This window comes from Scylla paramamosain, chromosome 4 (assembly GCF_035594125.1).
Source record: "Scylla paramamosain isolate STU-SP2022 chromosome 4, ASM3559412v1, whole genome shotgun sequence".
Classification (NCBI taxonomy): domain Eukaryota; kingdom Metazoa; phylum Arthropoda; class Malacostraca; order Decapoda; family Portunidae; genus Scylla; species Scylla paramamosain.
Window position 1 is genome coordinate 33,057,590 of NC_087154.1, and position 22,881 is coordinate 33,080,470.

At 38.7% G+C, this 22,881-nt stretch overlaps 2 protein-coding genes and 1 long non-coding RNA gene across 7 annotated transcripts in view; 1 reads left to right on the forward strand and 2 right to left on the reverse strand.

The window, feature by feature from the left end:
- Window positions 1–159: 159 nt before the first annotated feature.
- LOC135100018 (splicing regulator SDE2-like) lies at window positions 160–21,558 on the forward strand. 4 transcript variants are annotated; one of them, XM_064002849.1, is made up of 9 exons: window positions 160–364; window positions 4,086–4,227; window positions 4,497–4,581; window positions 5,324–5,493; window positions 5,868–5,961; window positions 7,490–7,632; window positions 9,182–9,272; window positions 10,718–10,857; window positions 17,943–21,558. In XM_064002849.1, the coding sequence occupies exons 1-8, from the start codon at window positions 257–259 to the stop codon at window positions 10,830–10,832; spliced, it is 948 nt and encodes a 315-aa protein (XP_063858919.1). In that variant the 5' UTR covers window positions 160–256; the 3' UTR covers window positions 10,833–10,857; window positions 17,943–21,558. The 4 variants fall into 4 exon arrangements, with proteins under 4 accessions (XP_063858919.1, XP_063858921.1, XP_063858918.1 ...); XM_064002851.1 differs by having other exon boundaries at window positions 7,493–7,632; XM_064002848.1 differs by lacking the exon at window positions 17,943–21,558 and having other exon boundaries at window positions 10,718–11,448.
- Window positions 11,601–17,427, reverse strand: LOC135100019 (uncharacterized). Its single transcript, XR_010268485.1, has 3 exons — window positions 17,222–17,427; window positions 11,995–12,100; window positions 11,601–11,873 (listed from the first exon to the last, which is right to left on the reverse strand). It is a non-coding gene; the product is annotated as an uncharacterized LOC135100019 (long non-coding RNA).
- The window catches only part of LOC135100016 (serine/threonine-protein kinase unc-51-like), a 104,060-nt gene continuing 99,751 nt past the window's right edge, over window positions 18,573–22,881 (reverse strand). For both annotated transcript variants that reach the window (XM_064002844.1, XM_064002843.1), the window contains one exon: window positions 18,573–22,716. In XM_064002844.1, the coding sequence (XP_063858914.1) occupies window positions 22,501–22,716 (216 nt within the window). In that variant the 3' untranslated portion in view covers window positions 18,573–22,500. The remainder of the gene's footprint in view (window positions 22,717–22,881) is intronic.

Genomic DNA, 22,881 nt, shown 5'->3' on the forward strand with positions numbered 1-22,881 from the left:
CTGGAGAGAATATGGCGTGCTAGATGTAGGAACTAGTGATGTGATAGATGTTGTATGACTAAGCATGCCATTTTCTGTTTGTCTTTATTTTTTTTTTCTTTTTTTTTCCTTACTGGAGTGCTGATGCAAAGGCCTGGTTTGGGAGGAATCCCGAGCCTCCTGTAAGATCAAGATCAAGTGACGAGGAGTGAAGTTACTACGCTCGAGGCTAGGGCTGCTGCTATCCAGACTTTACTTGAAGCTTGATACCAACAGAATGGTGGTGGTGGTGGTGTCTCACATCTCGGGACAGCGCAGGACATGGTGCTTAAGTGACCGGCCTTATACCGGTGGGGAGGTGCTGGACGCCCTGAGGCAGAGGGAGGTGAGTGTTGTGGCCTTCCTGCTGGTGCCCCACGCCTGGTAATTATGGAAATATCACTAGTGTATTAATGTTTACTTTTGGGCAAAAGCATGGGGCTTCTTTCGAATTGTGGCTTACACAATTAAGGGATCAGCAGGGAAATTAAAGAATAGATCTTTCACGTGATCACTGACACCACCCAGTGAAGGAATGTTGGTTAAATCGTGCCATGACCAAGTCGGACCACTGCATACAAATCCGGCCCATTGCGTATTAAACACAAAGAAACACCTGTCAGAAATTATAATATATATTTAATCAGTTCTTTTCTAGTGCACAGTGCATATTTACATGATACAGTAAACTGTACTCAGTTGCTAAAACCAAAAGTAATAAAAGCATATGTACTAAAACATGAAATTACACGACTAAAATTCTAAAAAGTTGAATGAAGTTGAACTATTTCAAAAGTTGCATCAGCATACTAATGTTTGGCTTTGTCTTCCTGCACACAAAGCAAAGGTCAACCGTGCTGCCCCAGCAGACACAGTGGTGACTGGTAACTGTGACCTGCATTGTGTGATGCCTGCCAAGAAACTTTGTGGATTCATACAAAACAGTGTCACAAGGTTTGACAGGAAACAAGCTGAATGTGACTGTGTCACAAGGTTAGAAAAGAAACTAGCTTAAAGTGACAGTTCATGAATACACATTAAACTCAATATAAGTAGAATAAAGTTGTAGTTGATGGTCTGAGTTGGATTCACCAAGTGGGACAAGTCACAGTAGTGAATAGTCTGAGTTGGCAATGGACTGAGTTGAATGCACACCTCCAGAACCATGCCACAAGAACTGCAGTGGGCCAACATACTTGCCCCAATTCTTCAGACACAAACCACAACCAAGACCAGCCACCCTGCTAGACCAGTCTATCTAGAGACACACATCAATTGGTAGAGTGCATAAGCTACACAGCTTGTTAACTCTACAACATGAGAAGAAAAAATAACTTAATTAATCTAAAACACCTAACCACACCAAACCTAATCCTCAGATGAAAACACTGATGTTATTTCAATATTATTCCAGGTAAATTTTAACAAAAACATACATCTCATCATTTTAGCCATTAGAAAGTATTTACTTTCAAGAAAATTATTATTATTACTATTACTACTATTAATATAATGCCATTACAGTATATACAATAATCCCTCGAACTATCGCTGGTGTTACATTCCAAAAGCCCCCATGAGAGGTGAAAATCTGCGAAGTAGAAACAGGGCTGCGTTCAGTAGCATGAATTGGGCAGCCCAGGCGCCCTGCGTCACCTGGGTCACCCAACTGAATGGTTTTAGACGCCTTCTGGGATACTGTAAACAAATCATCGATATTGGCATGGAAACAGCCACATTCTACCCAACTCTGTAGCAGTAAACATACGGATGACTATTATCCACTTGGTGATTTGTATTACAGAGCATTTGCTGTCCTCAATTATGAGGTTCGTGGTGAAGATCCATTACTGTCATTCATTACCATTTCTTTTATTTTCATTCTTTTATATATTTAAGACTTTACTTACTAGTGCATGCCATTGCATGTATGCAGACAGTATTGTAGTCATCTGCAATAAATGAGTGAGTATAACACCAATATTAGTATGGGTGGGCGGCCATTTTTGTTGTGACGTCGTACATCATGACAGCACAGAGCTCACCACCTTCTCGCTTGTAAACCTTTTCTGCACCCTTAAATACTTTTTAAACTCAAGCTTACTTTTAGATGCATCCTTATGTATAAAAAAAAATAAATAAATTCGGTACACTCACCTGTGAAGATACTACAACTTGACATGATAGTGATGACAGTATGTGTGATTCTTTGTTTACTCATCTACGGTACACTACATATTTTCTTTTAACATATTTTAATTAATGTGTTATACAGTATAGTACTGTACTGTATTTTTATTTTTATTTGGCAACTTATTAATTTTTAGACTAGAAATTGCTTATTTTACCATAGGAATTAAAATCTAAAAAAATACATATAAATATCTAATGGCCGCAGAAACCTGTGATATACTGAGGAGTTCATGATATAGATTTATATACAGGGTGTAACACAAGTTTCTGCGGATATTGCCAGAGTTGAAAGTACAGGGTATTCTAAGTTGAAAAGTTCTATGCACATATGCATTTTGAGGCGTTGTTTAGCCATGGTGTGAAATTCAGTTGTGGTCTGGCAACTGATACAGCAGCCGGGCCAGGTAGGTAACCATGGGGGAGAAACACCCTTACCACACACTCTACTCTGCTTTACAATCTGAACATGCTCACTCACTGTCTCAGACAGAAAGTGTGTGATCTGACTAACAATCAGCTGATTGGCTGCTAGCCTTACTCCTTCCCACTCCCTGCCCAGGCAGTGCGTGGTGTCATGCAACCTATTATTTCATTTGTTGTTTATTACATCCATACTATCATTATGTGATATTTATTGGTAAAGAATAACCTGTACTTTCGCCTCTGGCAATATCTGAAGAAACTTATGTTACACTCTGTATATTAGCCAGAAAAATCCGTGTTGTACTGAGGGCGCAATACGTGAACCCATAGTAGTCAAGGGATTACTGTATATTATTATATTCACTATCATAATTATATATACATTTTACCACTATTACTATGTATACCACTTCCTTATTTGTTATGATTGCTTTTGTCTTTAATATTCACTTCTGTTATTGCTAATCTTTTTCTGCTGAGTAGCTCTTACTACTATTTGTTATTGTCATATTTTCAAGCACTATGTGCAGATGTAGGTTTGTTAACATGTACTAAAATTATTTCTTGCTTGTTTCAAGTTGGGGGATGAAAATATTTTGGTGAACTTTAAATTATTCTGCTAATTGTTTCCTCTGCAATTTAGCTTTTTTTTACTGTTCATAACTATACACTTTGATTATTTGCTATGGAATGTTCCATAAGTCTCACACCACCTATTCTAACTAAACCTAACCTGATCCAGTCATGAATAATTCATAAAAAAAAAAAATTACTTTCCTGACAGGGTAGTAATTCATTCTTTCTCACTTTACTCTTCCTAAAACATATCACATAGAGATAGTACAGCTACTCTTGACAGTCAGTGATGGGTAATTCCTCTTTACTTCACCGAAATGAGTAATTTGTGTCGTATCATCTACTGCAAATATGTCTGTATTGGCAGCAAGGGAATGTTCACATGCAATTCATACTACCAAGAGAAGTATCAGACATCAAGTGGTGGTGGTGGAAAAAGTGTCACCTTTTTTCTTCTTAGGAAACTAGGCATGCAGCTGCAGACTTAAACTCAAGACAGGTATATTTTAACACATCTTATTTATTATAATGTAAGTCTGGCTTATCAAAACTGAGTCATAGTGACTCTGTTGAGTACATAAATTTGTCATGCATTGTGAGGTGAGAAAATTGTCATGATAGGTAGACTCAACAGTATTTCGGTATTCTACACTTACACAGTTATTATGAATCTGAATAGCAAATTTACACTAAACTTGTCTCAAATGCAAACAAATCCAATGTTACCATTGTGAAATCTTTGTTTTGTGGAAGTGACTGCAGAAATACCTGTCCTGCTAACCAGGGAGGCTGAAGGCCACATTGACACTTTCATGTGTAGTGTGCTCATGCCTAATGATTAATACCCTCTTCCCCCTTACTGTTGTTCTTTTCAGGGCCATGCATCTAATGTTGTACTACAGTGCCAGGGTCGGGTGCTCTTTCCCTCAACACAGATTGATGGTAGTGCAGTGGTCGTGGCCACCCTTAGGCTCCCAGGAGGAAAGGGTGGCTTTGGGTCCATGCTGAGGGCCATAGGTAAGGAATGAGTCACTTTGGTGATTAGTTGAGATAAGTTTGGTGAAAACCCTTCTTTCCTGCCTTTTTTTTTTTTTTTTTTTTTTTTTCAAAAGTTTTTTTTTGAAGAGTAATGTCCAGGGATTTTAAATTCATTTGTTTTGTAATTTACACACAGGTTTCTTCATAGTAGCATACCCATGTAGATGCTTCTTTAAAGTAAGACTCATTACCCACTTAATTTCAGGATATTTGCAGAATATGGACTAACTTTAAATGTCCTCCCACAGGTGCCCAGATTGAAAAGACAACAAATCGGGAGGCTTGCCGAGACCTTAGTGGGCGCCGATTGAGAGACATTAATGAAGAGAAAAGGTAATGGCAGGGTGTAGTGTGCAGCACCCTTTAGTAAAGCGTTTATTCACTATCATTTCACAATTCTCCTTGCTGTTGGGAGTATCTCACAAAGGATGACCGAGGTGGAAAAAGGCCAAGGATTCCCAGTCCATTTTTTTACAAATTGCTTCTTTATATTCAAATTACATGACATCAGTACTACCTTATAGTATTTTTGCATATCCATTCTGCATTTATACTGTTTCCATTCATTCAATTTCTCTGTGTATGTATGTGTCAGGTGAAAGTTTAAGGGTGAGCCAGTGTATGAGACAAACATGCATAAGTTCACTTTGGCAATTCAGTCTATCTTTACTTTAAGCAACAAGAAAATTGAAACATTCAGTTTGGGAAGTAAATGTACGTGCCAAATTTCATTAAAGGTTTTTGATACATCAAATGTAACAGCAGAATTTTCACCAAAGTTCATCAAAGTTGCATGAGAAACCATTTTGAACAAACCCAAAGCTAATTTTTATTTGAAGTATTAATTTTTGTTTTGTAATCTTAGAAGTTTGTAATGTATTTTCAAGGGAAATTCAAGAGAAAGTGTACAAAAGGTATAAATTGCAGTATTCTATACATACTTAAAGGTTAAACTTACTGTTCATCTGTGCTTTTTTGCATCAGATACCTTGAATGTTGTTTCCTGTAACAAAAATATAAATGTCTCTATTTTTTTTTTTTTTTTTTTTTTTTACTTGATTAAATATTATTACAGACTGAAGGATTTCATTGCCAAGAAAGCTGATCGGGAAAGGGAGCTACAGGAGAAGAAACGGCAAAAATTTAAGATGCTGCAAGAATCACCAAGACACACCTTCCAGGATGAGGCATACTTCCAGCAGCGGGAGCTTCGTGAAAAGAACTTGTATGATTCTCTTGACAAAGGTAAGTTTTGTGATTTGGTGATTATCAATATTCAATATTAATTCTTTAGGGAACAAGAGTAAAAATGTATATGGAAAAAGTATACCTTTCACTACTGTTTTATTCAATGGCTTTCCCTGCCATGACATCAGTAGTTCGAGTTTATTTTTCATTTAGTGATTGTTCCATGCCCTCCCTAACATATCCTGATCAAGCTACTCCACTATAGCACATTCTCCAGTGTTTCTTTCCTATTCATTTACATCAAACATAAATGCCAGCAAATAACATAATTGTAGAAGCATAAATGAGTGTGATTGTGGGATGTGTGTGTGTGTAGGTAAATAACCAAGTAACCAGATGAATTTAATTTGCTATTTGCTTAATTTTTGCAGCTTTCACTTCCAAAGATGGCAGTGGTCCATCAAGCACTAAGAGAAGCATTGAAGAAGAACCTGTAACCAAAACCAAGAAGGGGAAGTTCTTAGAGTGAGTACAATGCTTGTTACTTTGCCCATTTGGCTATTTAGAATATCTCATCTCATTTTACTTTATTTTTTTGTCACCTCATTCATATATGTACTTAATTTGATTTTTATTTACTTTTATTTATTTGTTCATTCATTCATGTAGTTTTACTTGCAGAATAGGGAGAGTATAAGGTGGAAAGAGTACCATAGAAAGTGTAGGGAAGTGAAGAGTAAAGTTCATGAAGAAAAGAGGAGGATTGATAAGGGATAGCGGGAAGGAAATTTCTTTGAATGAAGTGAACAATGGCAGATAATAAAAAATTGGTAGGGGATGCATTTGAAGGCACATTAAATGTATCCCCATTTTACCAGGGTATATCCAAGAAAAATTTTTAATGTTTAAATTAAGCTACCACTACATTACAAAACATTCATTAACTATAGCAATTACAAAAGCATCTTAGATTTGGCAGAAAACATAAAAAGAAAGCAATCTAGAAGTAGATATGTATAGGCATGTGTTGAGGCTGTATGAGGGTTCAAGAAGCAGAGGGCCTCAAGTGTCAGTTTTTTTAAAACAGAAAATCACTTTTAAAGTCTCAGAATGATAAAGTTTTCTTCTAGCAAAGATATCCACTTCAAACAAGTTTCAAGTGCATCTCTCTCTCTCTCTCTCTCTCTCTCTCTCTCTCTCTCTCTCTCTCTCTCTCTCTCTCTCTCTCTCTCTCTCTCTCTCTCTCTCTCTCTCTCTCTCTCTCTCTCTCTCTCTCTCTCTATATATATATATATATATATATATATATATATATATATATATAGAGAGAGAGAGAGAGAGAGAGAGAGAGAGAGAGAAATACCAAAAAAAAAATTGAAAATCTCAAGGTGTGCTTCTATGTTAGCAAGCAAAATGTAAACCTCACTCAGTATGTTTATTGAACTGTCTCCTTCAGAGATTAGTTAAACATACACCTTCATATGGGTATCGTAAGGCAACCAAAACACATCAGGACATGGGAGTCAGACTTTTCCTGCAGGAACATCTGTGACACTACTGGTGTAGGAATGCTGTCATACACAAGTTTAGCCCTTTGTTTCTTCAACTCTAGAACATTCGTGACATGAATACAGACTCAGGACCTCACAATACAAGCTCCTCTGGTTCAAGACTGATGTGTGTCCAAAAAAGTCATTGCAGAAGCCACAGATCAATAGTTGAGGTTTCTTGGTTCCTAGGGATTTTCAACCATGTAATAAATAGATAGAGCAAAGGGTACCAGGACTCCATTCCAACCAAGGTGGTGTTTGAGCCCCTCTGGTCCTGGGGCCCTCATATATCAAGGCATAATGACAAATCTGCTGATGCTTTGCTTATGATAATTTTTTCACAATAATATCAGTAATAACTATGCCATTTAGGTTTAATATCAGTATTAACTGTGCCATTTAGGTAAATAATATGGAGTTGGGCTAATTAGTACTGATTGTGTTGGGGTAAAATCAGATTATAGTTGTAAGGCCCTACAGGAAATCTCACCTTTACATTCCAGCAGTGATCTAGAAGACTCCAGCAGTGAAGAAGAGAACAGCAGCGATGAAGCAGAAGCCAGGTTGCAAGAACCCACAGACAACAGCACCATTGACAGTAATAGTAACAGCAGCAGTGGGAGCAACATCATTCAGAAAGCAGCTCGTAAGTACCGTGTGCATTTATATTAAAATTGTTGTTACTAATCAAAATGAATTGTACAGCAAGCATTATAAGAAAGTGCAGTTGTATCTCTTATTTGAATTTACATTTGTATTCTTAACAACCATGATTAGCTGGTTATTTTTCAGAACAGGTTAATAACTTGTACAAGAAAATTCTCTCTCTCTCTCTCTCTCTCTCTCTCTCTCTCTCTCTCTCTCTCTCTCTCTCTCTCTCTCTCTCTCTCTCTCTCTCTCTCTCTCTCACACACACACATGCACAAGGGTGACCAAAAAGGTGAAATACACTTATCCTTAATGCCTCTTGTCAGAATCATGATCCTTAACTTGTTCCACAAATTAATGATATCTGAAAACAAATGCAAGTAAAAATTATCTATATGCTATATATCAGTTTTTATTTTATTTACCTTATGGTAAATAATGGAAAAACTGCAGACATAAATGGAATAGATGCAGAAACATTAAAATGTGGAGGTGAAGTTGTAGATTGGATGCTTCTAATATGTGAACTGGCATTGAGGCAGTCATTGTGCCCCCTTATAAAACAAAAAAAATGTAATAAGTGTAATAATTAGGGAGATAAGCTTGCTTAGTGTGCTAGGTAAAGTCTGTGGAAAAGTCTTAACTGAGAGAGTGATGGAAGTAACTGAGGTGGTCACTGGTCAGTGAGGAACAGAGAAGAGTCAGGAAACCAAGGGATTATGCAGATCAGATTTTTGCATTTAAAAGATGAAAAGTTGTATGTAGCATTCATATAGAGAAGCCATATGATAGGATGGATAGGGAAGGCCTTTGTGATGGTTTAGGACAATTGTTGGAAGGAATTCTGGCTTTCCATAGGGATGCAAGTGTGTGAACGAGGGTGGAGACGGTTCCATTGTAGGAAAAGGAGCGAGTGATACCTCTATGGTTGTTTCATAATTTTTTACAGGATGTAACACAAGTTTCTGTGGATATTGCCAGAAGTAAAAGTACAGGCCATTATTATAAGTAAAAAATGTTCCATGCACATATATGCTTTTTGAGGCATTGTTTAGTTGTGGTATGAAATTCAAGTATGGCTGGGCTACAGATTCAACTGTTGGGCCAGGCGAGTAATCATGACAGAGAACCACCATATCCACACACTCCACACTACTTTAAGTTATGCAAAAACAAACTGAACATATGTATTCATATGTAGGAGTAACAAAAAGCAGCATGGCAAGGCATATTGCTGTATATTACTGAAATTGACTGTATATCACAGAAATTTGGCAGCTGCCAGTCACTTTAATGTGAGGTTACTGATACTCAAGTGTAAATAAAACTTGTATTTATACTGAAGAGGCAAAAGTAACAGTGGAAAGGTCAGGAGGACACTAAAAGCAATCATTACCTATACATTTTAGACTTGTAAGAATTTAATTTTAAAATAGTAAATAAATAAATAAAACATTTAATTCTAAACTAGTAAATAAAATAAGTAATGGAAAAGTCAAAGGCAGTGTGAGAATGAATTATACTAAGTGTCTCTTTTCTTCGTGCAGCTGTTAAGGTTAAGGACAATGATTCATCAAGTACCAACAAAGGCACAAAGGAGGGACCTATGACTAGAATCAAGAAAGGAAGGTTTATGGAGTGAGTACAACTCTAGTGAATCTTAAAAACTTCACTGTTCTGTGCATGCCTTAACTGATTACATATCTTTATTTATAGTTCTTACTTTTTAGTTATTTCACTTTCATTCATGTTCATCAATGTGGTTAACCATCTTGAGCAGTCACTACAGCTTTCTGTAATTGGCTGTGGGATGCCACATCACAAAAACCAAAGATTGTCACTCCTTATTCCTGAGAATATCAGACCAAGTGCTTTGACGAGCATGGGCCTTCATCCCAGATGTACCCTGATGAGCGGAGTGAAGCCTCCAGGACACTGGTCTGCAAGGAGGAAGGTATAATGGGGCAAGAATCCATGAGGGCTACACCATCAACAGTGCTGAGACGGTCCTGGATGCCATAAAAGGGCTTCAGCATGGGTGGGGCTTCGTGCTTGGGAGGGAAGCTGTTGTTGATGGCATCGAGGAGGATTAGGTAGTCTTCATCCATGGTGCCATGTCCTCCCATGAGACAATGGTCTTAGGGATGGCAGTGATGGAGATGAGGGAGGCCTCAGGGTGTGGAAGGCCTCATTAGTGGTGAAAATTGTTTTGTTTGGAGTGGAGGGTTACAGGACTGGTACAGTTCTATGGAGACATCATCAGAAGGAATGCAAGCCATGTGGCATTGCAGGTCTGAAGGTGGTGGAGGCATGGGGGAGTATTAGGTTGGTTGGTATAGGTTGGGTGAGGTGTCAGGGACTGGGGAACAGGCAGCAGCTGCTGAGGAGAGGATTAAGGAGGGGGTGGCAGTTCCTTAGGGGTGGGATGAGGATGAGGGAATGGAGGACACAGGAGGAAAGGGTAAGGTGTCAGCAAGAGGGGGACAGGTGGCAGCTGCTGAGGAGAGAGATGAGGATAAGGGAAGGAGAGGTGATGTCCAAAGGGTGGAGGCTGAACAGCATTGAGCGTGAGGTGCAGTGATGTCATAACATTAGACTCTGCCACTTGTGGCAGACTCGTGTGGCCAGGGACAGGGTGTAGGGAGTAGATGAGAGCCAGCATGGACATGTGAAGGTGGGCCTGGTCAGTTCATAGCTTGGCTACCAGTGTAGCAAGGATGCTCAACACTGTGTGTGGTGGTGGAGGAGAAGGGCTGGTTGAGGAGGTTGGTTGCCTCCAGCAGGTTGCCAATGCCATTAGCAGCACCAAGGCTGTCAGTCAGTTGGTATGCCATAGTGAGTGTCCATTTCCTTTTATTGCCAAAGTTGACAGCATGACACCACTACTCTACGTCACGACAGACACGTCCAACCTGCTTGTCTCATGTTGCCCACATGGCCCTCCATGTACATCAATTATTAATGGTCTTTCTATGATATTCTTTTGTGGAAGGCTGGCTGTAACTTTTTTACTCCTTATTTTGAATTGTGCAAAAAGAAAACATTTGAAAGTGAATGATTAATGATCTCAATTATGCCAACAGTGACCTTGATGAATCCAGTAGTGAAGATGAGGAAGAGAATAATGAAGCAGAAGGCAAGCCACAAGAAAGTAGTGACAACAGCAGCCCAAGCAAGAGTAATTCAGTTGATAAGTAGCAATGGGAACAACAGCAACCCATAGGTACCCATAGGTATAAGTTGTACATGACTATTATTATCTAGTGATGTTATTTTTTCAGTAGTTGCCACAATATTTTTAGTGGGATATTTTTCTTTTAATTTTCAATATTCTCTTCCCTCTACCAAGTCATATCTTCTGGTCATTTCAACACTGCCTGTACTAGCACCTCATTCACATTTACTATTTTATGTTGTCCCTCCACCTTCCTCTGAGATGGCTCAGTCCCACTGCATGGAAGTCAGTCAGTCTCTCTCTCTCTCTCTCTCTCTCTCTCTCTCTCTCTCTCTCTCTCTCTCTCTCTCTCTCTCTCTCTCTCTCTCTCTCTCTCTCTCTCTCTCTCCCAATGCAATTCCCACTAAAGGAAGTAAAAATTTTGTATCTAGATATTTTATACTTCAAAGCTATTTTTCCTCCTTGTTTGGCTGATGGCCATTGTAATCCATCCATGTACTATAGCTCCTTTATTGTGCCAACCTTGTGCATGCTCAGGTTGATCAATCAGGGAATCTCTCTTCACTTCTATATCTCAGAAACTAAGCATTGTATAATTCACATATATCATTTTGTCAAGAAAGTACAAAGTTAAATAAATGACTGACTTGTTATTTCCCATACCTTAGCTTACTTTTCACTAAGATGTTATTAGTCCAAAAATATTTCAGTCTTTACTTTCACAGGTTCATGCCATAGGGATCAGGCAGGAACCACTCCTGTGACAACCCCTGTAACATGGATCAGTGGAAGTAAAGACAATGGAATACTGTTGGAGCATTTAAAAGGGTAGAAGATTCAAGACTTAAATAATAATAATAGCTGCAGCAATAATTTAACATTGGTAGCAAGTGTTGCAGCAAGCACAGAGAAGTGTTGCAATGACTGCAGAGCATAGAAGTGAGTGTTAGCAGGTATTTCTCCACTTGTTAGACAATCACAATGGGAGAGAGCTGATTCTGACTTGTCCATTCAAAGTAAAATGCATCGGTTGACAGCAATGGTCTCCTTGCCTTCCATCAGGGCTGTAAGAGAGAAGGAATTTCAGTTAACATATCTAAAACAATGAAACAATAAATATATAACCAATGAAACACAACTGTACTTTTTGGAGAGTAAGTAAGATAAACAGCACTTAATAATAACCCTTTAGAAGCATTGGTCAGGGAAACTGTCTTCTCTTCACCCTTCACAACTAAGAGTGAACTAGGCATTATGTAGCCTGACATAGGTTTCAGCATTATGCCTGGATCTGGGCAAAGGAGAAAAAAATATGATTACACAAATGCAGCATGTAGTTATTGTTAATAATGAAAAACAGCCCATGAAAGTTTCAAATGCTGTGGAGAGAGAGGAGGTTAAGAAATTAAGCATCAAATCTTAAAAATAGGCATAAGTGCTCCCTGATTTCCAAACATTCAAGTTACAAGTTTCAGCAGATACAAACAAGAGCCACCTAAATATCAAGATCAGTGTTGCACTACACACACTCAAACTGCTAGGGTGTGAGATATGACTGTGTGATGCAAGTTCCTGGGTTTCTCTTGTGATGCAAGTGATATGTGGTTTGACTGGCAACGACATAGATTGTTAAGTGACTAATTGTGGTATGAGCTCTTGTGTAGCATGATGTGGCTGAGCACTGTGTGTGGTGTAGTTGAGTGTGTAGCATGGTGTGACTGAATGTGATAAGGTTTGTTGTGTGGTCTGATGTAACAGTGTGGTTGAAACTGGCTCAGAAATCCAGTCACTTGTAACAGCAATATTAACCTCTTTGGCATAATGACGCAGTATACACATCATTTAATCTCTCGTAACATATCTGAGTTATGCGCATACAGCATCATGATCATTTCAGCCAGTGTTTAATTTCTTTTTGGATATAGTACGAGACCTTTCAGAATGTTGGCTGGATATGATATGGTGTGTTACATTCCTCCCAATATTATTCTAATGTCAGAATATGAGGGAATTTCATGCACTCATAGTGGATCTTAGCAGACAGAAACTACCAGTGGTAGTCAAATATCCATGGTTTCTATCATGAAATAACATAAATAAGGTGAGGGAAAAGATGATACTTGTGAGTGTAGAAACCTCTCGCCCATCGAGTTGCCAGTACATACTTATTTGCACCTTTGGTCATGTGTCATGTCGTCCCACCCCTCCCCTCCCTGCTCCTCTCATCTGTTTCTGCTTTTATTTTTCCCTTTTCTCTGTTATTTTGAGAGAGAGAGAGAGAGAGAGAGAGAAACTATTCACGTCAGCTACTCATTACTCATCCCCTACCATTCACCCTCCATCCCATATACTCATACTGTATCCCCCCTAAACTGTTTCCTCCTTCACTTTCCTCCCAGTTTCTTTGTTTTCCTTCCCTATTGCCCATCCCTCCACATCTTTATTTTATTACAAGAGAACTTTTACAATAAGATGGGTCTTTGCCTGGATTGTGTTGGTGTACACACACGCATACACAATTCCATCACCCCTGCTGGTTATTGCCTGGAATTGTCATCGACATGAGGGTTTTTTTTTTTTTTTTTTTTTTTTTTTTTTTTTTTACCCAGGGGTGGACCTCTTCCTCACTCTCAAATTCCAGACAACCATTCCTTATCTACTCTTTCCTTCTCTTGGTGCTTGTCTTTCCTCTTGTTCTTGTACTTTTCCTCTTTGTGATTCTCTCTCCTCTGTTGTCACTAGTGCTTGGTGTTGAATCACTAGTGATTGGTGTTGGTTCACTAGTGCTTGGTGTTGGATCACTAGTGCTTGGTGTTGCTGCTTCATTTACACCCTCAGAAAGATTTTCACTGACTTGACTTGCTGTTGTCACTCTGAACCTTGTTGTTTTGCTTCACTCTGTGGCACACCCTCTTGACCATGCCACTTGTGAAAGTGTGTCATAGAATATAAACCATGCTTCTCAGGACAAGCTGAACAGGCGTAGGGAGTCTCTCTTCTTGTCAGATGACACACCCTGTATCTTTTTCGTTTGCCAATTTTTTCCCATTTGACAAACTGGTGTGGAGAGATGGTGACTTAGCGACTTAGTTACTGTACTCACTGAACTGATTACAAATCTATACAAAAAGGCAAGCACAAATATTCCGGGGGGAAGTTTTTGACATCAAAAGGTGAGTGCTACAGGGAGACCCACTGTCACCCTATTTGTTCAACATCACCCTAGATTGGGCACTCTCCTCAGACGTTGGGGCGCATTTGGCTGGTACTCCCCTCACTTATAATGCCTATGCAGACGATGTTGCACTTACAGCTTCCACCTCCTGGGGCCTTCAAGCCTCTATTGATGTGCTGGTCATCGAGGCTGGGAGGGTGGTACTGGAATTGGGCCATGAGAAGTGTGCAACTTTTAATATCATTGGGGATGGAAAGAGGAAGAGGTGGCTGGTTGATTCCACCGCATTTTATGCTGGAGGCAAGAGACTGAGAGCTATGAGGCCTGGTGAAACTTTTAAGTACCTTAGGTTGGAAGTGGGTCTGGCCATGGGTTGTGCTGAGCCAAGGCGTGCCCTCATGGCACTAATCAGAGACTTGGTAACGCTCCAGAGGGCCCCTCTTAAACCACAGCAGAAGTTATGGGCTGTGAAAAATATATTAATTCCAAAACACCAATATTCAAGAATATTGGGCCAAACACCTAAAGGCACTCTTAAAAGACATGATATGGAAGTAAAAACTTTCCTTAAGAAAGCGCTCCATCTGCCTCGGGACACTCCAAATGCTGCATTCTACGCTAAGGTCGGCCATGAAAGACTTGGTGTGCCCCATTTTACAGTCATTGTGACTGCCCTCTATAGGGGTGCTCTGGAACATCTCTCAAGAGAGCTCTGATCTAAGGGTCGTGAGGGTGGTATGGGATAAAGGGTCCATACACCAGCTAAATTAAGAGTTTCTAATAGGGAGTCAACAAAACATACTGTTCACTGGGGAGGCATCAGACTATAGTATTTCAAACTCACGATGACCCACCAGGTGTTGTCCGCTTTATTGCCACATATTGAACCAAACATTCACTATAAACTGGTAACTGTCCACTAACCAGGGTATATTAGCATGAAATGTTCTAAATACCTTTTGATTTTTGCATTAGATAGTAAGTGATATGAATAATTGTTATATATATAAAGAAAAGAAGATACTTCATGAAAAAATGTGGCATATCAGGTCAGTTGACGTTGCCACCTGCTCCCGACCCAGAATCTAACGGGAGTGGGTGGGGGAAGGGTCGCCTCGACACAGGTGTGCGACTGAGTCATTCACATATATATCACTTAAACATATCAGGAAAAATAAATATCAGAGTTTCATTCTCTCTTATAAGCACGTGTGGGTGTCTTGATTCTTATAACAAAGTCGTACATGCAAATAAAGAGAACGGTTGTCTCCGTTTTCTGAGGGGGTGGGTTAGATTTGGCACCGCCGCTCCTTGAAGCGACCAACACCTGGTGGGTCATCGTGAGTTTGAAATACTATAGATGGATGACACCAGCAGAGTGATGCTGGGATCAGTATTAGGTTCCTTACTGTTCATATCATTCATGAATGACTTATCTGAATCTCTCAAGAATGGAACTGAACTACTGATTACACCAAATTTTTAGAAGCAGGACTGTAGAAGGTTCAAAGATAACCAGGATGAGATAAACAATAGACTGAATTGTAGCAGCTAAAATTTCATCTAAAAAAGTGCAAATATATGATGGTTGGAGGATCAAGTGTGCAGGAGCAGGGATATTCCACGTATGATAACAGAAAAGGATGGACGTCATCACTGATAAAAAAAAAACTCAAACTTTCTGATCACTTACAGTGGTTGAAAAGGTCTATTAAGTAAATAATGTGGGCATAATAAGACTTGTACATACACTTAAATCTAAATACATTCAAGCCCCTGTATGCAGCCTTAGTGAGACCACACCTTGAATATGCCATTTAGATCTGGTGCCCACATCTGGTGATAAATATTCATATGTAATAGAAAATGCAGAGAGTTAAAGGAATGAAACTATCAAGATGACCTCAAAAAGTTAAACCAGCCCGTTCTACTCTATTGATGGTCTGGAGGAGACATGACTGAAACAAAAATCATGACTGGCAATTATGAGGGCTGCACAGTGGGCCTGTTTACCATGAGGGAAATGACAGAGGAAACACCATAAGAATATTCAAGAAACGTGCAAAAAAAAAAAAAAAAAAAAAAAAAAAAATTAATATCAGGAAATACTCATTTGCTAACCGAGTTGTAGATAACCAAGTCTCCCTGAGTGGGTTTTATAGAGGGAAAAAAAAATCTAGGTACCTAAATAATGGAAATATTAACAAATATGATTACAAAGCAACAACTGTGCCCTCCACCACTGATGACCACACAGTTGCAGTGATCACTAAGCTGGAGCCACAAGCATAATACCTCTTCCATATTTGCTGTAAGTAGAATCTGTGTATAATCTGAGCAGGCGGGCACTGGTCACCTGTGTCCATTGTGCACCCCTCCACACCCCGTAGCTCGGCTTGGGTCAGAACCGGGTACCCCGCTCAGAAAAGGTACTTTCACCGTGTCCACCCTTGAGTGGGGGGCCGCAACTAATCCACCAATAAATAGGTGTTTGTATGGGGTTGAAGCCGAAAACAGTAGGAAATAGAGCCGCACGAGCCTTCTTAATATCTACATATGTTTTAATCAAAAGTTTTCAACCAATTCTCTAAGAGCTACGTATAACACCAATGTGCAGCAATGGCTAGCCAGAAATCTTCGGAGTAGGGTTCGAAACCAGATTGAAGCAGTTGGCACAGTTCGTCCAGCTGTTCCTCCTTCCTTGGAGTGGCTCCATAAATGAATACCACAGGAGACTTAGGGAGGCCTAGGCCTAGTTTACCCGGCTTTGTCACGTGGTCTCCAAGCGTGTTGCGCATTGGGATCCGCACTGCGCAACCATGTAATTTCACAGTTGTACTTCATTTGAAGTAAAACTAAGAAAGTGCAGATTAGGCTCACCCACCAAGATTATTGCGCAAAGTGAGAAAATTGGAAATATTCTATGAACAGCTTTCCCCTGCACTCCGCCAACTGATATATGTCTGCCGTGAGCCTCGGGGACTGCAGCTGTGTTCCCCCAGTCCTCATGGTATTTTACGTTGGTGCCGAAACTTACCGTCACACTGCAGAACATCACGGAGTGAATCAATGAATGCAACAATGACCAGCATACGTTAAAATATCAGCTGACTGACGAAGACATACAGCAAGCCACCCTATCAGCTGACTGACGCAGACAGAAAGCAAGCCACCCTGACAGCCGCCACCATACTATGGCAAGGCAATCATCAAAGTATTAACAGCAAAGAAACTTACGCATTATAGTTCTGGTGTTCTATGTGATGTGGTGATGACCCTGGATGTTGGAATAATAGAAGTATTTGCTTATTAACGAAGTAATATCACTCAAGAGTTGACAGCCGTGCACCACTTCCCCTCCTCCGCCATGCTGGTCGTCAACTGACGTGTTTTCTCGCTGGTTATAATTTTAATTACTTATCCCTTCATAAGCTCTTACCTTACTTCAGTTCCACTTTTTTCGAATAGCGTCTTTTCTTTAGTCACAATATTCCATACATGTACTAGGAAAATGTTTACATTGCCATTCTTTATATATATATATATATATATATATATATATATATATATATATATATATATATATATATATATATATATATATATATATATATATATATATATATATATATATATATATTTACTGTATAAGGCGGGAAATTTCAAATAACAAATTTCCTGTTACATTACATCTTCAACTGAAAGTAGTAAATAACCACGTATAACCATCATGTCTAAATTCATAAATCTACTGTTAATACTCAATGTTAGAATGCTCTACTAGTTCACCTGACTAATCAAGGGGCCATACCTTGAATAATATTGTCTAGCATTGACGAAACACATTTATTTACTAGGAATGATTGCGCTATATTCTTACATGCAGCTATGTACATGTTTGTTTTGAGCATATCTTATGGTTATGATTTTCCTTACATTAGGTTTATTTCTTTTTCAGGTATCACGGTACTCATGAATAATAAGCCTCACTTGAAGCAGGCAAATCTACAGCCTACAATAAATATATCTAGCAAAATATTCACTACTACAGATTGCAGGATGAAAATCAAGCCATGGAATATGTGGACTATATGTTTAAAAAAATATTACCCAGGTCTCCATTCAGACAACTATATGTCTGACAGGTCGCTAGGAAGTCATTATTTTCTGCTAAATTATCATGATATAATGCCATCACATATAACTTCTTGCAATATACAAAAAATACAAACAAGAATCAACTTCAGGCACATAGTGTCTGTAAAGTGTCTCTAAATGAGTACTGATACGCAGACAGTATAGATAGAATATTTGAGTCAAGCACAGTTATTGACACTGGTAGATCAACTTACTGACTAGACCTAATTAATTAAAAAATAACAGAATTCCAAATTAATAGATGGAAATAATATTATTGTCAGATTAATAAATAAGATTTCCACTATACATATACAGAAGTATATGTATGTCAAACTATACATCACATAACCAACCAAGATTGGTTTGGGAAAACTTAAGACTGATGCAAGTCTGAACTGTTGGATATTTGAAATTCTTGGAAATGCACATGGAGGAAAAAAATCTAAATGACAGTGTTAGGCTTTCATTTTATTTGACTTCTTTTCTCTATTGTGTTTATCGTAAGAATATAAAATGACAGCCCCTGGAGGGCATTGTACTAGTTGCAAGAGTAGATAACATGAGCCAGCCAGTGCTCGCCACGACTAGTAGCCACATCAAGGCACCGCCCACACTCACCCTGCCAATACCACTTTTTTATTTATAAATGTTAGGAAATTTAAGTAAGTTTTTACTATATTATGCATACTTATCTACATATGCCATTCAATAAAAGGGGAAAAAATATCCAGTTTATTATCCTGACCAAGATTATAAAGTTGTTTACACTTAACAAATCTTACACTCGGTCTAACTACAAGGTCCTTAATACTGCAGTGTGCCTGTCTTCTGAGGCCCATGTCTCAGATGGTAAGGGTTTCTAGTTCATGGAAAAACAAAAGACAAAATTAGCAGCATTATAACCATAGTTATATACCTGTACAAACAATGTTCTGCTCAGACAGTTCTTAATATAATTAGATGAGTTATGTAAAAAAAATATCTCACTAACAAAACAAAAAGATCACAGATGCTGTGGTTGGGGGGGGTCACTGCCACTCAGAATATAGTCATGGGGGGTGATTCTTGCCCTCAGAGGATTTTGCTTCCTAATCACAAGAGCTCAGGTCTGCATCATAAAAATATGAAAAAAAAAAAGAAAAATATAAAAAAATGAAATAACAAAACTCATAATATACCAATACTAAGGATAAGAGAAGAAAATTAGTAATAACAATAATGACTACAAAGTATTGTGACAGAAGACCTGCCAGCCACGAGATCTTGGACATTGCCTACAATGCCCACATACAAGGTACTCGACTAGAAGACAAACTTCAAAGAACAATGAAAACAATGATTCTAAAGTCATGGAATCCTGGGGAGCCAGTGAAAGCTTATATGAAGCCAAGATATGGTTTCCTGCAGTTATGGTTGTTGATACAATTCTCTGTAGCCATCAAACTATGTACTTTGAGTTTAGCTTCAAAGTTGCAAATCCAGTGCAGCTACATTATTCCTTCCAGAGGAGTGATGCTGCAAAGTAAGACAAGAGCCAGTCACATATTTTCAAGCCCCTTTAACCTATAGACCACCATAGATCAATGAAACTGTGAATGAATGCAGGCATCTCATTTTCCATAACATTTTCAAGTACACCACAACTTTTTGCATACTGTGACTTACAAATACTCCCTTGACTTAAAAAAAAAATGAGGATACAATGGGAATTTGTCACAACATGCAAAAGATGATGTGAGTTATGTGTTGAACATTTGTTTCCTGAGCCACAGTTAACAGGATACACCGAAGAATGGTGATCTTATTATGTTTGGCCACAACAATGTGCTCTTATTTTATAAACTTAGGTTCCCTGCTTATACATACCAACCAGAAATACTCAGTCTCACAGCTGCAGAGTTAAGAGCACATTACATATTTTTCTTAATGAACTTATGGTGGCCATCATCATCTAGAACCAAGAATATATCACACCACACAGGGGTCTCTCTGGCTTCGTGCCTAACTACAGCATCATAGTATGCAGTGATCACATTTACACATGTTCCCAGCGTTATGTAGCTTCACGTAATATAGTGGTGGTGGTTGCACTCACCCAGGTCCTCAGCGTGTCACAATGTGTTTATAACGATTAGTGTCACATCACATTATTATCAGTCTCTTTCTAAAATGAAATGTAAAACTCCACTCTGATGAATGTAAAGTCTAAGTACATGTTTCAGTTGCAAATGCTTCAACTGTGAATAAAATGCAAAGGTGAGATTGAAAGCTTATGAAACATACAAAACTCAAGTATGTATAGAGTTAAATCACTAACACACACAGACACACTCATATATACACAATTGCTTAACTAAAACTTTGTGGCAATTGAATCTTAAGCTACATTTTTCCTGAGTAATTGTATGTAGATCTGAAAGAAGAAGGAAATAATCCATGCTTGTAGATCACTGTATACATCAGCTAAAACTTATGCAGTGTTACATAAAAAGAATCCATATAGAAATCAGGTGTAACATAAGGTAGTGAATACACAGATACTCAACCTAAAGCCCTCCACTTCAGTGTGTCATACAGACTCTCAGGGTGATGCCTGCAGGAAGCCAGTGGTGAAATGATCTACTCTATGACCATTCTAAATCCCTTATGGACTAAAGCTACACTGGCAGCACCGCCACTACGACTGCATCAATCCTGACCTGTACACTGTAAATACTCAGATATCACCAAAGAGAGTTAGCGTAACTATTGTAAAAATATCCATTCCACTAAACAGAATATCAAAAGTAGCAACATATAAAAAAGGGATTGAGGAAAGTGAGCACAGCATCATGAGTGAGAGAAACAACCCAGAGACAGCCCTGTTCACTCCCATCCCTGCTTTAGTCTTTTTTTGTTTCCTGTTAGGAATATTCCCCTGGTGCAGCACATTCACAGAAAAGTCTTGTATTGGTTGTTCAAAATAATAAAGAAAGAAAATAAAGAAAAAAACACAGCAGCTTTCCCTAGTTTTGCATTAAATAAAACACCATGACAGCTGGGTTGAGATTTCTGCACAGGGACACCTAGGGAGCTCTCCTACAGTAACTATAATTTGTTATCTAGTTTGCATCCATAATGGAAATACAACACCACTGCTTCATTACTATACAATACGCATATCTCCTATTAGATCTCTTGAGGAAAACTAAGGCATTGGCATTGCCCCCATTTGGTGGCTAGCATTGTCAAAATTTACATTTATCAGATAAAATAAGGCAAATAATCATCCTCTTATATGAAGCATTCATTCAGTCACACACCTGAAGTATGCACCAGCTAGAACAAAAATTATAGTTCTCTCTCTCTCTCTCTCTCTCTCTCTCTCTCTCTCTCTCTCTCTCTCTCTCTCTCTCTCTCTCTCTCTCTCTCTCTCTCTTTCTCTCTCTCTTTCTCTCAACTCTCTCTCAACTCTCAGACTTAGGGAATGATTTTGTCCTGTTATGTAGCTTGACTTGTATCCATCATGCATGTCTGGAGTACTTGTTCAGAGAGGTTACCTGTTTTGACCATATGTGCATGTACACACATTCATACATACAGGTAATGGATATTATGACCAGAACTTTGCTTGAATGGTAGTCAAGTACAAGGATGTATATAATATAAAGCACATACAACATTGCTAATTTACACAGCTCAGTACCATGTGTGATATATGTGTATGATAATGTTCACAAATAACTTTCTTACCAGCAAGTCAAAGGGGCATTATGTAAATGACCATTATATAAGACTGCCTTAAGATCAAGTTACACTGGGAAGCATTGTCTTTAAATATACAAATACACTGACTGGCCTCACAAGTATTATATCTCCTCTCCCTTTATTGTCCATTTAATTTCATAATTGCAAATCATAGAGAGCTACTTAAATAGCTGCTATTTTGTAGTGTAGCATGTCCCTCCCTTTTCAAACTATACTGAGTTCCATGCCTTTTCTCTCCCTTAATGCTAATATGTTCAACTTTCACTCACCCTTTCCTTATTCTGGATTTTACACAACATATTACATCCACATTTTAATGTTGTTTTTTGTAAAACCTAAGAAGACTATCATGAAAACACTTCTACCTCTGAAGCATGTTTAAATAAAACTCAAGCTTGATGAATTTTGCTCTTTTCATTTTTCAACTGAATACCCTGTAGTCACCACTCAGGGTTTTCACCTTATGAGATATTATCACACCAACATAAATAATGTTAAGGGAGTTGCTGACACACTGATGAACACAGGTTTACAGTGTCCTCACAGAGTCTTCAGTTCATCTTGGCTCTCATCACTGTCTGGATCACGGAGATGAATGTGTGGTCATCAGTGTGTTGTAGCACCATGTCTTACGCCTCGTTGGTGTTGTATGCATGAACAATTCCCTGCTCATGGAGGAGGAAGAGTCGCCTCTCTACGGCCTGCTTGTAACGTGTCAACAAGGATCTATCAGAGTCGTGGGCCACCTGCTGGGCCAGGGCATGAAGGAGGATCTGGGCTGTCTGGTATCTTCTAAAGCACTCCTCAGGCTTACCAAACAGCTCATCAAGGGCTGCACTCTGGCACTGGAAGGTGAAAAGAACAAAGATAACACTAACAGAATAATGAGACTCCAGCAACTATGGATACTGTATTAATGCAATACGGATGATATAGTTATAAGCACAGTTGCAAACAATCCTCCTCTTGCTCAAACTCGTTATGATGAAAATTATGTCAAAATGTGAATG

Excerpts from the sequence above, each read along its gene's own strand:
- LOC135100018 (XM_064002849.1), top strand. The coding sequence starts at position 257 with ATGGTGGTGGTGGTGGTGTCTCACATCTCGGGACAGCGCAGGACATGG. Across the intron at positions 365-4,085 it reads ACGCCCTGAGGCAGAGGGAG|GGCCATGCATCTAATGTTGT; the intron begins GTGAGTGTTGTG and ends TGTTCTTTTCAG. Across the intron at positions 5,494-5,867 it reads GTATGATTCTCTTGACAAAG|CTTTCACTTCCAAAGATGGC; the intron begins GTAAGTTTTGTG and ends TAATTTTTGCAG.